The sequence below is a fragment of the Antrostomus carolinensis genome, unplaced genomic scaffold (genome assembly GCF_000700745.2).
Source record: "Antrostomus carolinensis isolate BGI_N321 unplaced genomic scaffold, ASM70074v2 scaffold4145, whole genome shotgun sequence".
NCBI classification, from domain to species: Eukaryota; Metazoa; Chordata; class Aves; order Caprimulgiformes; family Caprimulgidae; genus Antrostomus; species Antrostomus carolinensis.
The window spans coordinates 13,246-29,283 of record NW_010314075.1 but is presented as its reverse complement, the minus strand read 5'-3'; the positions used below and the strand labels follow the sequence as shown (position 1 = coordinate 29,283).

At 44.9% G+C, this 16,038-nt stretch overlaps 1 protein-coding gene across 3 annotated transcripts; it reads left to right on the top strand.

Annotated features, from left to right (window-relative positions):
* Nucleotides 1–4,938: 4,938 nt before the first annotated feature.
* LOC104524573 (alpha-enolase) lies at nt 4,939–15,022 on the top strand. Of its 3 annotated transcripts, none has more exons than XM_010167500.1 (11): nt 4,939–5,067; nt 6,437–6,532; nt 8,759–8,817; nt 10,055–10,124; nt 10,320–10,453; nt 10,616–10,838; nt 12,419–12,616; nt 12,863–13,064; nt 13,436–13,544; nt 13,971–14,029; nt 14,547–15,022. In XM_010167500.1, exons 1-11 carry the CDS (start codon nt 4,983–4,985, stop codon nt 14,614–14,616), a joined length of 1,305 nt encoding a protein of 434 aa, XP_010165802.1. In that variant the 5' UTR covers nt 4,939–4,982; the 3' UTR covers nt 14,617–15,022. The 3 variants fall into 3 exon arrangements, with proteins under 3 accessions (XP_010165802.1, XP_010165801.1, XP_010165803.1); XM_010167499.1 differs by lacking the exon at nt 8,759–8,817 and adding an exon at nt 9,107–9,165 and having other exon boundaries at nt 4,976–5,067; XM_010167501.1 differs by lacking the exons at nt 8,759–8,817; nt 10,055–10,124 and having other exon boundaries at nt 4,983–5,067.
* Nucleotides 15,023–16,038: the final 1,016 nt, after the last annotated feature.

The following is a 16,038-nucleotide window of genomic DNA, read 5'->3' as shown; positions in this document are numbered from 1 at the left end:
GGCCTGCGGCGGTCACAGCACCCTCAGCGTGCTCGGGGGGATGCGGTGGGTCAAGGCTTCTCTCCCAGGCCGAGCTTAACCTCTCTCTCTTAATCATTAACAGTGGCACTGGGATTGCGTGGCGTGATTTGGACCTTCCCCTCTTTATGGTGGATGTCCTTCAGCTTCGCATCTCAAATATTTAATGTTTGATGTCAGCACTCAAATACGTGTATCTTGGGGCTCCCGGTGGGGTTTGTTAACTGCTGGTTGTCTCAAGGCAGCGCTTGTGCAGGGTGGCACCTGACAACTTGGGGTGCACATCTGGATTTTAAGGGGTGGGGAGGGCAAAAAGAAAATTGCCTGTTAAGCAGCTTGCCTTGTGCAGGGCTGCTGGAGAGGATCTTGGTTTCTCCCCTGTTCCGTTACTTCACTGCTGAGTCACAGGGCAGGGCTGTGACTTTCTGAGCCTGGCAGGAAGTAGTGAAGTTTGTCATCCAAACCCACAGATTGAGGCAATGCAGTTTCAGGCCTCCATCTTATTAAACAACGAGAGAGAAAGTAGTTCAACATGTCTGTGGCTTATTCCCTGCTAGGCATTATTTAAGACATTGCATCATGTTGCAAAGCGTGGAGGTGAATTTGAACCATGTGGAACATAAAGGTGTATGCTTGGAAGATGCTCTTGTTATTCCACATTTGTCCAGCTTTTAGGAGTGCTTCAGGAGTAGAATTGGTGTGTTTGGCTCTAATAAAGAGAGGTCAAAGGTCTAGTCAGCGGTAAGGTTATTTCAAAGTGGTCATGGTATGAGACTTGCAGTCTTACAGGACCTTTGTGTCATGTGAGACTCCCACTGATAACTGTATAGCAGTTCTGTTGTGAGATACTAACTAGGGTTTTTAATCTCTGTTCAGATGCTTGCAGTGCTTAGTCTTAACCCTGTCTTAAGAGAAATGTGGTTGCCAAATAGCTCACAAATGCAGCTTTTGGTGATAAAGTTGTCTGTAAATAAAATCTGTGGCAATAATGTTAAGTTGGAGTAGTCTGTATCGGTGTTACTGCATTCCCTGTGCAGAGCACAAGGTCAGATAGGGAGCAAGTGTTGATTTCTTGGATTTCAGGTGACAGTGAAGCTGGTAGTGGGAACTGGCAGTGGCACATTGGGCTGTAACTTAGCCTTGAAGTAGATAATAACACACACTCTGGGAAGGCCAGGAAAGCTTAGTGTGTGTGGTACCTCTCCTAAAGGAAGGCACTGACCTTGCCAGCAGATAATAGCACAAAACAAGGTTGGAGGCAATGCAAGTATTAAATACCCCTCTGGTATCTGTGTGTGCTTGGCTAGCTCCTCACTGAGCACAGGTCTGGAGCAGGCAGCGCTACTGAGGAGCTGTCTCTGTTCAGTGAGGATTTCCACAGCTAGACCCTTGCACGGCCTGACTCACTTTCTAGATGAGTTGGCTGAATTGATTGAGGCAGAATACATAATGCTCAGCTTGTGACGTGCTAAACAGCATCAGAGTTTGACCTGGGAATAGCTCAGTGGGGAAAACTGTTTTCTTGAAGAGAGAAGTGAGAGGGTTTGCAAAATGAGCCAAAATAAAGGAAAAATGGTGTGAGGAATTTCTGGAATGGTGCAGTGCTGTGAAATGCCTCCTTCTAAAGGAAAGGGAGGGACTGCTGGAGAGGTCATTTGTCAAGGACACTTGAGTAATGTCAGGCCTGGTAGACATTCCCAGTGGAAGCTCTTGCAGTGTGTATTCCTGAAGTGCCACCTTCTTTGTGAAGGTGAACAAGCAGTTCCTGCATTGCACTAAGGTTTCCTGTGAGCTGGCTGTGCTTTCAAAGAATAAGGCATCTAATGTTTTATCACAAAGCCATGGTTCTGAAAATGAAAGTAAGGTGTAGCAAGTGCTGGCCTAATAAGCTCTGAAAGCCCTTTTTAGATAAAGGGGGATTCTTCCTATTAGCCACTGCTCAGTGCAAGTGCAGAGAGATAAGTGTGAGTGTGGATGGGACTGATAACTGGAGAGTTGCAGGGATTTATTTTTAGCTTATATATTTACTGATTAAAGTTAAACAGTGGCAGCATGAAGGCCAGCTTGGACTATGTTGCCTCGCTTCTTAAGTTGGTCAGATCATCAGTCAGCGTGTGGGTCTTACTGTACAGCAGGCAAGATCTAAAATCTGTGAGCTGCCTTATGCAATGTGCTGCTTAGAGGCAGGACAGCTGGAAGGGACACCTTAAATCTAAGGGGACAAACCAAACGTCTACCCATGTGTTTAACATGGGGAGGGAAAATTTGCTGTGGAAGAAGAATGAGTGTATGAAATTAACACCCCAGCCCCTGCATGCACTCACACTCTGTACAAGCAACAGTATTTCTAAGGTCCTGTCTTCTGAACTTTGCAGTAACTGCAGAGATTCATGACCTTTTCTGTAAACAGGGTTACCACCCACAGCTTGCCAAAAAGCTGGCTTCCAGATAGTTCTTCTGAGGCTCAGCTTTCTTCTCTGCAGATGAACTGGATTTGGTGCCAGTTGCTGGCTTACAGGCATTTGTATGACTTGATTTTTAAAATGTAGCTGAGCTTACATAAGACATTCCTTACTGCACTTTTCTTAAGATATGTGAGAAGGGGGGGAAAGGAAATACTCACAAGATTGTGATGATTCTTCTTCCTTTTAAGAGGAAAAGCCATTTCTGTAAATAAATACTCAAGACAGGGTGCAGCTATTAATGCAAGTTCTTAGAGCTGTGGCTGTCTGTTTCTATTTCAAGACAGGTTACATTTGACTCTGAACAGCTGCTGTGCCCACTGAGAACTGGTGCATGTTAGTCTTTTATCAAAAGGAATTTTCCTGAATTAGGATTGCTTGGCTGCTCTTATGTGGTGAGGTGACATTTCCTTAGATTTCTCTGGAAACAAGGCTTCTGGTTTTAGACTGTTCTTCCTACCTAGGTTGAGATTTCTGTCCTCTCAACATAGGGCTTTAACTCTCACCAAGTATAAAAAGTTTTCCTGGTTGAAATAGTGTGGAGTGATATTTTTTGAACCCTTCTCCTGACAGCAGGTGTTACTACAGGATATAAAGGTCAAGCTATTGCTAGCAGCAGCAGTTGTAAGCCTACCCAGCAGCCTGAGGCCTCCAGGGAATTAGAAGGATGCCATCTTTCAAAAGAACTACCACATTGTTAGTGGACTCTTTTTTTTTCCATAAGAACTGTAGGGAGACTGTGATTTGCTGAAAGAAGATGGTGTCCACCTGCCACAACTGCAAGGCTGTGGCTGAAACACAAACAGAAGCACTACAGCTTACCTGTGCTGATGTCTCCACCCAAACAGTCCTCCCCAGGACTGGAGTAACTGTCCAGACCTTTAGATTGCATGGAGTTTCAGTATCTGGAAGTCCCCCTGGTACATGAACACAGTGGTGGATGTCATAGCTGCAAGTGCAACCATGGGAAAAACTCCTCAAGCAAGTAGCTTGCTTACAAGAGGAGCTCAACAGGCAGTGCAGTGTCCAGAAATGTGAGCAGGAGGAAGATGTGTGGCATCGTGCACTGTCCCAGGCTGGGTGACAGCTCTGCTTTAATGCTGTGCAAGGGGAACATAAGCCTGAATTCAACCTTGAGCTAACAGATGTGAGTAATGAGATGGAGACAGGACCCTTGTCTCCACTTGGGGTGGAAGAACCTTCCCCAGTCCTCTGAATGCTCCTGCATAACAAACATGATGCTCTGGGGTTGAAGAATGCGAGTAATACATGGGATCCAGAAAAGCAAACCATGCCAAGTTGATCCAGCCACTCACCACGTTAGAACTGGTGCCACCAGCAAAGCATGTGAGACATGAGCAGTAAAGATTTCATACAGAGGCTCTGAGGCACCCGTTTCCCATTCAGACAGTTCCTCTAGAGAAGCTTGCTGCATTTGTGAGATCACCAAGAGGCTGTCAGGCCTGGTGAACTGTACAAGTTATCATCTCCCCTTACTGTTCTGTGTAGGGTCTAATGGTACAGCAAGGTAACTTCAAAACCTCAAGAGAACTTGGGTTCTTTGGAGCAATGTTAAAAGTTTTGGGAGCATAGGTGGTTTTCTCTGTCTTCCCAGTCAAGGGGAATGGATTTAGGAAGGAAGAGGGAAATTCAGCAGGTGATTGCCTGGCTGTGTAGCTGGTGCCATTCTCAGGATTTTGGCTTTTATGATTGTGGATCCACCTTTGAGAGCTGGGTCTTTTGGGAGCTGACCAAACAGGACAAGAGCGTTTTTGCCACCAAACTGGCCAGACTTATATGGAGAGCTTTAAGCTAGACTTAGTGGGGGAAAGAGATGGAGTTTTGAGTAACAAAGAAGAGCCAGGGGCTCCTAATATATTGGGAACCAACAGGGAAACAGTTGTGAAATGCCTTAAAGGAATTCTGGCTTGGCCTAAAAAGCTGACAGGGCCAGTAGCCCAACAGAAGTGTCTCTGTACCAATGCCCACAGCATGGGTCACAAACAGGAGGAGGTGGAAGCCCCTGTGCACCCAGAAAGCTCTGATCTAATCGCTGTCACTGAAACTTGGTGGGATGAATCGCATGACTGGAGTGCTGCAGTCGATGGCTGTGAGCTGTTCAGGAGGGATGGGCAAGGAAGGAGATGTGGGAGTTGCCCTTTGTATTTGTTTTTTAAAAAAAAAAAAAAAGATTGCACAGGGCTGTGTTTGAAGAATATTGATGAACAGGTTAAAACTGAAAAGTTTTAAACTGGAAGAGGGTAGATTTAGTTTGGATAGAAGGAAGACATTTTTTATGACTAGGATGATGAGACATTGGAAGAGGTTGCCCAGAGAAGTTTTGGATGTCCTGTCATTGGAAGTGTTCAAAGCCAGGTTGGGCAGGGTGAAAGATGTCCCCGACTGTGGCAGGGACATTGAACCAAATGATATTTGAAGGTCCTTTCCAACCTGAGCCATTCTGTGATTAATATTGAACTCTTTTTTTTCCAGGTGTTAAAGATGTCCATCCTTAAGATCCATGCGCGTGAAATCTTTGACTCTCGTGGGAACCCCACTGTTGAGGTAGATCTCTATACCAACAAAGGTGAGTCCTTAGCTGTAGTAGTTTATTCCTTTCTTGTATCTGACAGAACTGAAGAGACACTCTAAAGGATACAGACTGTCCTGTCCTAGCAGTGGAATTGTCCTTACTCTATCCTTCATATGTATTATATGTTGCTGAGCTTGCTATGGGACCTGTAGGAAGAGCCTCTACCTCATTCTACTGGGATGAATTTGCTGAGCTCAAGATACTGGCCTGGACAGTGAGGAGGTTTTTTGGGTTTTTTTTAAAGTGTGCTGCCTCTTACCCTCTGAATTGTGCCAGTGTTAATCCAAATCTGCTCTCCTCCCCTTCCCGGGTTGTAAACCTGGGATAGCACTTGCAGACTCAGAGTTAACCAGGCCTTTGTTTCTGTCCTTAAGCAGCTGCTAATGGTCTTAGTTTTCAGTGTTCCCTAAACTCTGCATGACTTCAAGTTTAATTCTTGATTTGTCTGGCAGTTACTTTGTGTAATGAAACAGTGTTCTGCTGCAGAGCTGCATCTTGAGTAATGGTTTCTTCTCTCAATAAGTATGCAGGCAGGGCACAACAACCTGTCTAATTGGGTTTTCACATATAACGTCTTATATTTTTTAATTATTGTAGGACTTTCCCTTGGTTTGTTAGTTGTTCATCCCACATCTGATAGGATCTGACAAAGGCATTGTGCAAACACATACCAGTGTGGCTTGGTGGAATGAGCAAACACAATAGCTGTAATACGCTAACTAAATAGCTGATCTTTCTGCCTCAAAAGATTAATGCAGTCATTTAATGAGATTGCCCCTACTAAGCTCTTTGCTGTAGTGGGATAAGGGAAAGATTGGCGGCTAAAGCTGGCATCTTGAACCACAGGCAGAACAGACTCCAGCTAACTGATTTGCTCATAAAGTTCAGCATCCTTGGCTGGAAGAATGGGCTGTCTGTGTGTCAGAAGAGCTCAGAACTTGTATTGACAGAAGAGGCCTCCTCATTGTCCCTTGTGTGCCCCCATCTTAGAAGAATTTAAGAGCTTGCCAGCCGGACTGAGCCCAGAAATACCTTAAGGGACTAAAGCTATGTTTTAGGAAGGGGAATGGATGACTTTTCTAACTTAAAACACTTGAAGTGCACAGTGGAAGAGAAAGAGTGAGACAACTTGCTGTTGATCACTATGAGGGAAGCACTGATGAACTGGCGATGCTGTAAAGGAGCAGACAGCTCTCGGGATCGCTGTATAAGTGAGCAGAGGTGTGGTTTAGAGATTAGCTTTCCCACCTCCAGAGATGGAAGTACGTGGTAGGTTGGAGTGGTGTAAGAGCAGAGAATGTTTTGTGGGTTTGAATGTGCTAAGACTGTTTTTGTTTTGTTTTTGTTTTTCTATTGCAAACAGGTTTGTTCAGAGCTGCTGTTCCCAGCGGTGCCTCAACTGGAATCTATGAAGCTCTTGAGCTTCGTGACAATGACAAGACACGCTACATGGGGAAAGGTAAACCTGAATTTTGGTACCCAGCTTGGCCCATTACAACAGCTATGTTGCTGCATATCTTTGTGCCAGATTGTAGCAGAGGACACAGCTTCTCCTTCACTGCTGTCTCTGTTTTGTACAAGGCATGGCAGTTAAGGAAGAGCAGTGGAGATCAGCAGTAGGATGATAGCAGTGTGTACCCACGTAGGCTGTGCGGATGGGGTAGAGGTGAAGCACAGGCTGCTAGATTTTCCAGAGGACAATGTGATGAGTGACTCTGCCTCTGGCAGTGCATCTGCATCGTGGTGGAGATCACTGTCCTTCCATAGGTGGGTGTGTGGAGCTCAGGTGTGCCAGCTAGATGACACTGGCTGTAGTACAGTATGCCAAACATACATCGTTGCACCACTCCTCTTGCCCCGCATGTTGGTGCATGTCAGATTAGAGTGCTTTAGTAGTGTAACATCTAAACTACCTGCTCCAAAAGGCTTGGTGGTACTGCAGCTAGGCACGAGATCCCTTCATAGACCAAATTTTCAAAGAGGATCTGGCACTGGAGACGCCTTAGATCCCAGCATGTTAAATCCTGAACGTGAGGTTTATCCCAGCTGCTGACCACAGCTAGCGTGCAGCTTCACACTGGTAATCGTGGAAGATGCTTTTGTTTCAAACAGCATAGTAGCTAAAGCCACTTTCACTTTTTGTCTTTCCTTATAGGTAGCCAGGATACTTAGGTTTGTGTTAGTGGCATGATATTATAGTTGACTGGGGACTGATTGTGTTTTCTGAAAGGAAACTAAACACAGCATGTCACCAGACTGGCTTGGGAACAAGTACGGGGGATAATGAATAGCCACATACAAGATGTCATTACCTAATAAACATCCTAATAGTAATTCTTGTGACTACTGAGAGCTTGGACAGTCAGGACTCCTTTTTAGCTTGCTATTGTAAAAGCATTGGTGATGCCTTCCAAGTATATGCAATCAACTTAACTTTAGGCTGGGAGGGGGAATTATGTGTCTTCAAACTTTTCTACCAGTCAGATGAAAAGAAGCTGGACTATTTTGTGCCTGTTAAGAAAGCAGTTAGAGTTGATAACTGCTGAATTGAACTTGGAGGGCCTTGTCAGAGGAGATTCACAGTTGTTCTTATTTTAACATGGAATAAACTCCTGGATCACTGAATATTGCAAAGAGCTTATGCTATTTGTCTAGGGCACTCTTCCTTGAGAAGAGTAAATGTGTACTTACCTCAGTGTGCTAAATGTGTGTGTGCTTAGACCTGTTAAATCTAATCCTACAGGCAGTTCTTCATGGCACTTAACTAGATGGTAGTCTGAGCTTCCACAACAGGCTATCACAGCTGAAGGTTTTAGTCAGCTGGGGAATAACATGAGTTATGAAAAAATAATAACCAAATGGGATGAGCTGCAGATGCCTGGTAGGTCTTTCGTAATACAAATCTGCAGACGTAGACCATTTAAAAGGCAATTAATGTGGTTAAGGGTGCACTTAATTAGCATTCACCAGTTCTGAAGCTTAGGTCTTTGGAAACCTTTAAACAGTATGCAGGGCTGACAATATTGCTCAGGCTACTGTTGGTAGCTGACTAATGGTGATCTGTGCTTACGGGGAAGAAGCGAGTTCATACTGGATCTGCTGGTTTATGCAGTGGTGGGTCCACGCAGATGAAAAGGATGGTGCTGTGTTCATGCTTTATTCCCTGGCTGAAGCCAGGAGCAGACAATGAATTTCTGTGCCTGCATCCAGGTACAGAGACTGTACTTCAGCATTGTATCAGGTGCAAAACGTGCTAAGGTGATGCTTCAGCAATGCTCCAGAATGACAGCAGATAGTGAAATGCCTGAGCTGCTGTGTGCTTAACTTCTGGGGAAACCTTGTTCTTTCCCCTTACTCATCCATTCTATGAAGGGATAGGAGTAGCCTATCCTAAAACCTTTTCTAAATGCTGTCCTTCAGCCGCTTGAGGTTTGGGTCCACAATGATGTTTGCAGTACTATGGAAACCTGGTGGAAAGACCAAAAGCAGCCTCGCTGGCTGATGCAGTTCCCTCTGTCCTTTGAACCCTTCTGTTTCCAGTCTGCTGCTCGGTATCAGACACTTGCTGACTTAGAGGTCTGTTTACCTATTTGTGTCCTTCTCTTTTTCTTGCATGACTGGCTTTGTTTTTGGCTGTGAGTCTTCATGTCTTCCTTGATTCTCTTGTCCGTTTCGCTTCTGTCAGGTGTATCCAGAGCTGTTAAATATGTTAACGAGTTCCTGGGGACAGCATTGTGTACACAGGTAATGGATGTGCTTTCAGTGCAACCTTGTCACTTGGATGAATTTATCCAGTGCTTGGTCTTGCAAACTAACATTGCAGCAGGCATTCCTCGATGATGCTTACTTCATGCAACTTCCATTCAATCGAGATGATCTCTAAGTGTTCAGATTTGGTTGTAAGCTCAGGTTGAATTGGGGTTTGAGTAGCATGAGGTAGTTTTCTTGAGATTTTTATTGTTACTGAGAACACCTACTAATGCCTGCATAACCAGTGTGGTTGACCAGTGTCTGATTTGCTTGTTCCTTCCAGGTGTCTCAAAAGCTGTTGAGCACATCAATAAAACAATTGCACCTGCACTGATTAGTAAGGTAGGAGCAATCTGTCTTCTGCTAACATCGGTTAATCCCAGTCTAATGCATCCTAACTGATGGGTTGTCTCTCTAGAGACAGTTACAGGAACTGTGTTACATGAGGGATGTTAACCTGTGTGTTGGAGTGCATGTGACCTACAGTAATTGCTTTACTTAATGACTGCATATCTAATACTTAATCAAAACAATCTCGAGCAGCCTAGTGTTGTGGTGTGCAGAAATACTTAAGCACCTGGGAACTTCAGTGGTGTGCAGTTAAGATACAAGCTGCTTCATGCTTAAAAGGGTGGCTGAATGTTGGGGAGGGACTGGGTTTTATCCAAGCTGTCTGATTTGAAAGGGAATCTCAGAGGATCTTAGTAAAGTCTGCTTGACTGAGATTCCCATGCCCTTGGTGGGCACTAAGCCCTAGCTAGAAAGGATGGTGCAAAACTAAGTGGTAATGCATGAAGTGATTGCACATTCTGAGCAACAATTCCAAACCTTATATACTAAGTTACGAAGGGGTGTATTTGTGAGCAAGGTGCTTGTCCTTGAGCTTGCACTAAAGGGGCAGAGGGCACAAACTGGGGCTTTCTCCTATGCCATGCTAAGCAGATAGCAGTGTAAATGTCAGGGAGTCAAGGGATGTGACAGCCTTGGAGGTCTGAATGTGAAGAACAAAACAAGCTTTTGATTTGTCCAACTTACCTGTCAGCCTTGGTCTGCTGGAAGTGACCAGAAGATGCTGCCATGTGTTCAGACAAGAACTAGGCTCTTCAACTGTTGGTAGCTGCCATTGAGCAATTCTTGGTGCCTGCCAGGGAAATAAAAATGCAGTGTGTAGGTGAGAGTTCATGGAGCTATGTTTGGTGTCAAGCAGTGCTTTGCTTTCTTCTCTCTGCAGAAACTCAGCGTTGTGGAGCAAGAAAAGATTGACAAACTGATGCTGGAAATGGATGGAACTGAGAACAAATGTAAGTGGGCTTTGTGTTGCAGTGAGGCGTGAAAAGATGAAGATCGGCTTACAGAATTCTAGCTTACCTTGGCAGAAACAGTGGGCGGTGCGTGGCGTATGCTGAGCACTTGTGCAACCAGGATCGTGGTGCTGGTATTGCTGAGTCTCTTTATGAAGATGTAACATTTCTGTAAACAATTTCTTCCTGTTGCAGCCAAATTTGGTGCCAATGCCATCTTGGGTGTATCTCTGGCTGTATGCAAAGCTGGCGCTGCTGAGAAGGGTGTCCCCTTGTACCGTCACATTGCTGACCTCGCTGGAAACGCAGAAGTCATTCTTCCAGTTCCTGTAAGTCCCTTGACAGGGCTAGCTAAAGGCTTGATCTGTCCAGGTGCTTTGTGATGTGGTCTTGGATCAAGTTTTCTAGAGTATTAGAAGTCTTAACATAAATGCTGTTATCAGTTTACCCTGGAATGTTCTAACTTGACTTCTCTCTTTGGTTACTCCAAGGCTTTCAACGTGATCAATGGTGGCTCCCATGCTGGCAACAAGCTGGCTATGCAGGAGTTCATGATCCTCCCCGTGGGTGCTGACAGTTTCAAGGAGGCAATGCGCATTGGTGCAGAGGTCTATCACAATCTCAAGAATGTAATCAAGGACAAGTATGGCAAAGATGCAACCAATGTGGGCGATGAGGGTGGCTTTGCTCCCAACATCCTGGAAAATAAAGAAGGTAAGAATGAGCTAAGTGTGGGAGGAGCCATAACTAATAATCAGAGAATGAAGACCAGACCTCTCCTGTTTGAATAGGAAGCAGGATCAGTAGGTTGTAGGACTTGCTGCTATTTCCTTGCTCTGCTTCTTATCCTGACAAACTTTCCAAGATGCTCTACTGGTGTGGTCCAGTATAGGACCACAGAGCTATTACCTTGGATATCACTTTATGCAGCTTGACAGGATGGTTTGACTTCAGTGCCTAACTACTTTCATTCCTGTAGCAGCTTATGGGAATCTTACTCCTAGTTGAAAAGTGATGTGGGAATGTCTGCATGCATTGCAGGTTTCTCACAACTCAGTAGTCAAAGCTTTGCTGAGTTGTTTTTCTGCTGATAAAGGAGGAAAACAGTTGGAACTATGCTTGGTAATGTGTGGGAGTGCATGAAGGCTTGCCTGGGAAGTTGAAGCTTTTGCTGCTTCTGCAGCCAAACAGTTCTGTTGAGAAACCTATGAGGGCAGGAGGCAGTTTGTCTTGTGGAAAGTGAAGTACCTACAAAAGTGAAGTTCCTACAAAAACTGTGCCAGAAGAGCTGTTTTTCTGCCTCTTTTGCAGAAATTGAGCTGCTAATAAGCCAGGAGAATACTAGAACTCTGTTCAGTTGCTTGTTACATTAAAGCTGTCAGTTTTATTATTGTTGAAGGTGGCCTCTGCCTTTTCTGATACAGAGCCAGCACCAGAAATCAGGGCACTTCTGAATCCCACAGCTCTTGCTAGGTCTGTACCCTAGCAGACATCTGTCAAGTCGACCTTGAATGAATGTTACAGTCCAAGGAATTTGTCTTGCTGGCAGCAGCTGCCTTTGCAGTTTGTATTACATTAATGTCTTAACAAAAAAACCTGACCAAAAAACCCAACCCCAAAAAACCTGGACAAAACCACTTGATCTAAGCTTCCTACTGTAAATGGCCTGGCTGACCCAGCTGCTTGGCTTTGAGTCAAGGAAAGTCTTACTGGTCATGACCATACTGAATTCGTTGCTTAGGCTCTGCCCAACAGGGTAGCATCTGAGTAGTATCCAAAGACTCCTACTGAGTAGTTCTATTCCCTTTTCCACATATAAACTTCCAAGTGGACACAGGTAGATGCCAAGAGAGGCTGTCCTGTGCAGGGGCAGGCTGTGTGTCCCATTACCTGTCAGGATTTGGATGCTGACCACTTTGATGGTCAACACCTGATCTGGAGCTAAAAAGGGATTAAAGTGCATTCACTACTTCCTACCCACATGCATAAGCTCAAAGAGGATGTAGTATTGTCTAGTATTAAGCTTTCTGGGCTGACATGCAGTCCTGCCTGAAGAGATTATGAATCCCATAATGGTGTCTCAAGAATATTACAAGCTAAAAGCAGTGTTAAAGTAATATCTTGTTCCAGTCAGTTCAGAAGTGGGAGAGTTTAAGAACCTTTTCTGTGCAGCCTTTTGGGCTTTCCTTAGAGGCTGATGGTGATTCTTGTGCCAAGTGAATATACCATTGTTGGTAGACAAATAGCTCTTAAGATGTTTGATGGGAGCTCAGAAATACCTTGCCATGTTTCAGCTCTGGAGTTGCTGAAGACTGCTATTGGCAAGGCTGGCTACCCTGAAAAGGTTGTCATTGGCATGGATGTGGCTGCCTCAGAGTTCTTCCGTGATGGAAAGTATGACCTGGACTTCAAATCCCCTGATGATCCCAGCAGATACATTTCTCCTGATCAGCTGGCTGACCTGTACAAGGGCTTTGTCAAGAACTACCCTGGTAAGTTGCTTGTCAACAAGAAGCGTGGTAGTAATGGTGATTAGGGGTTGATTGCTGAAGGAAGGAGTTAGGATCCAGCCTCCTTTATAAGAGGGATTAAGAGCAGAACAAACTGCTGGCCTTGTAGGAGTATTAGGAATGTTCTTTGAGGTGGGTAGTCCTTATCTGCTGCACTTTTGTACCACTGCTTTCAAACAAGACTTTTCAGGGTGACATCATCTTAATACTCCTTGTATCCCTCTACAGTGGTGTCCATTGAGGATCCATTTGACCAGGATGACTGGGCTGCCTGGAAGAAGTTCACTGGCAGTGTTGGCATCCAGGTGGTTGGTGATGATCTGACTGTGACCAATCCAAAGCGTATTGCTAAGGCTGTGGATGAGAAAGCCTGCAACTGCCTCCTTCTTAAGGTCAACCAGATTGGCTCTGTGACAGAGTCCCTGCAAGCGTAAGTTCTCCCCTCTTGGCACTGCCACAGGGGGGTATTGTCTGATTGAGGGAGATGAACATAGAGACTGGAGTTAGTGGAACAAAAATCTGTTGATTGGGCACCTGTGAATGGAGAACAATTGTTAACTAATAGACAACAAGTCAAGCTGTACCTGCATGGTCTTGGAAGTCATATAGGAGCATCAAACAACTTCACTGGGCCTGAGCCTGTGTAAAAGCAGCTCCTTGTCACTGCGTTGTCACCTGATCTTAACCCTAACATGTACCAAAGGGCAGTCCTGTCTTGCCAAAGCGAGGAATGCCCGCCCCTTGGCAGCATCATTGAGCACATAGGGATGGTCTGGAGCTTTATCTGTTTATCTCTTCTAGCTGCAAGCTTGCCCAGACCAATGGCTGGGGCGTGATGGTGAGTCATCGCTCTGGAGAAACAGAAGATACCTTCATTGCTGACCTGGTAGTCGGTCTCTGCACTGGTCAGGTTGGTATCTGTAGCTGCTGTGGTTTGCCTTTTTGTGATGAAGCCACGCTGCACAGTAGATCAGGTCCACTCTGACTTAAGGCATGTGTATTTGCTGTTTCTATATACAGGAAGCTGATTTGTCTAATGGCAGAGTGATGAGGAAATGTATTATCTTGTGTAAACTCACCTTTAACCACTAATTTAAAAAAAAAACCTCTTAGTCAAGTCCAGTGGGTGTATCAGGATTTTCTGATACTGAAGCTGTTAGCACATGAACACTATTGCTCCCAAGCCCTATCCTGTTTGAGTATATTAGAGTTTGATGCTGAAATAAAGCTTGTGATTATGCTTATTGCTCTAAACAGAATGGAGTAGTTTTGTCTTGGCATCTGTGACTTTTTTTTCTGCTATAGTTCTTTACTAACTTTCTGATTTCCCTTTCAGATCAAAACTGGTGCCCCTTGCCGATCTGAGCGTCTTGCCAAGTACAATCAGCTGCTGAGGTGAGGCTTCCAGGGGGAGAAGTGTTGAGGGTTAATCCTGACATGGAACAGATGCTCCAATAGTGTATTTGGGACATAGTTTGGTCTACTGCACATCAGAAACACTGCAGCTTAAGGACATAAACTGGCACTGGCAGATGTGCTTTTGGGCTGATGCTGTGCTTGCAGAGCTGGCTGTAGGCTAAATGGTGGGTTAGATGGGTAATGTCCATAACAGACATGCTAAAGAGCAGCACCATACAAAGCATCCTGTGATAAATGAGACACTGCCCTTCTGTCTGTGTGCTGCCCTTCCCTTGGGCAAGCACTTAAAACATTTGAGTGAAGTTATGTCAGACAGGTGATATTGGCCAGCAAAGTTGAACATGTATGAAGCTGCTTGGTGGGAACTGGCTTGTGACTCTGGTATCTGCAGTGCCAGGTAGATCACATGACTTAGCACAAGGCCAGCAGCTGTGCTAATGCAGGAGTTCTACAGTGTCTGCTCACACTCAGCACTCTTTTCCCTTTCCATCAGAATTGAAGAGGAACTTGGCAGCAAGGCCCGTTTTGCTGGGAGGAACTTCAGGAACCCTCGTGTCAACTAAGCTGTGTGGATCAGTCAACCCCCATTCTGGTTTAAAGCACTAGTCATCTACTTAGATCACAGTTACCTGTACTAGAAAGATAAGGGCAGCTGAAGGAAAAAAGACCAGGTTGCAGGTCCTCTTCCCCCCTAGATGATTCCTTCACCTAGTGTTTTCACCAACTCTGATCTGTTACTTGTGATGCTCTACTGCTTTTGTAGAACAGTCCCTGTGGGAGGTTTCTGTGTATTAAACACCCTCTGGGATCATGGCCTTGTCACTCTGGGCATAAACACTTCAGTTCCTTTCTCTGCCTATTTGGTCTTCAGTGTTTGGAGCTGTGTGACTTGCAGTGCAGCAAGAGGTACCTGCAAACAGAAATAGTAGTGTTTTTACATGTGATAAATAAAAGCATCAAACAACCCAACAAAGTGTGGCTTTGAGTTACTTTGGGGGAGACCAGGGAGCGGGGATACCTGCCTCTGCACAATCAGATCCTGTTTTAAAGCTGTTTTTCAGGGAGTTGTCACTGCGGACAAGTAGACAAAGAATTAGCTGGATGTATGTGCCTGGTAGCAAGAGGTGGCTTTCAAGGCTATGTTTAGTCATTGGGATGGGGACTAAGAATAGGTTTCTAACCACTAGATCAACTGTGTTCCTGCAGGGGGAGAGAAAAGGCTCGGAGGTCTTCTGCCATTTATCAGAGATGGGGTGTATCCTGACAAGAGGTGCTGTGATTAACCTTTATCATGGACTGTTGTAGGTGTCTGCTTGTCAAGTCTTCTCACAATAGTACTGCAAAAATGCAGTGACAGCCTTGGCTTTTAGCAGGAGGTTGGCACAGTGTTCACCATGTTGAAGGTTGTTTTGTAATCTCCATCTTTATCTGTTCCTGCTAGGAGATGTAGCTCAGTAGGATGAGTTGTGGAACAGGACTGTTCCTCAGGCCCTTGTGCCTGGAAGAGAGAAAAGGAAAAGCTAAATGTGAAATCAGTGATTCTAGGAGACAGTGATGCAGGTATTTCTGTGTAATGGTACATGGAACCCTGGTATGAGTGGGATGCTGTATTCAATTAAAAGCAAAACCTCAGTCAATGTTAACTGCTGCAGTTGTTTTATCTTTGTTAATAGCACTAATATAAGTTGTAATTGAAAGTTGATCTGATAGCTGCACTTTAATTTTTACCCTGTTAGTATCTAGGTACTATATTTCACATGGGGGAAGAAAAGACTTCAGGAGATTTCCAGCTGTGTGAGAACAGATGGCTGTAAACAAAAGGCTCATGAGCAAATATTTGTTTCCCAACCCCTTTGTTTTGTTCAGGTTGCAGCTCTGCTGGGCTGGCTGGGAAGGGAAGGGAAGGCAGAGGGAGAGAGTGCAAAGCATATGGCTCATTCTCAGTCAATGCTTAAGTTCTTGGAGATGAGGAGGGAGAATCCCTT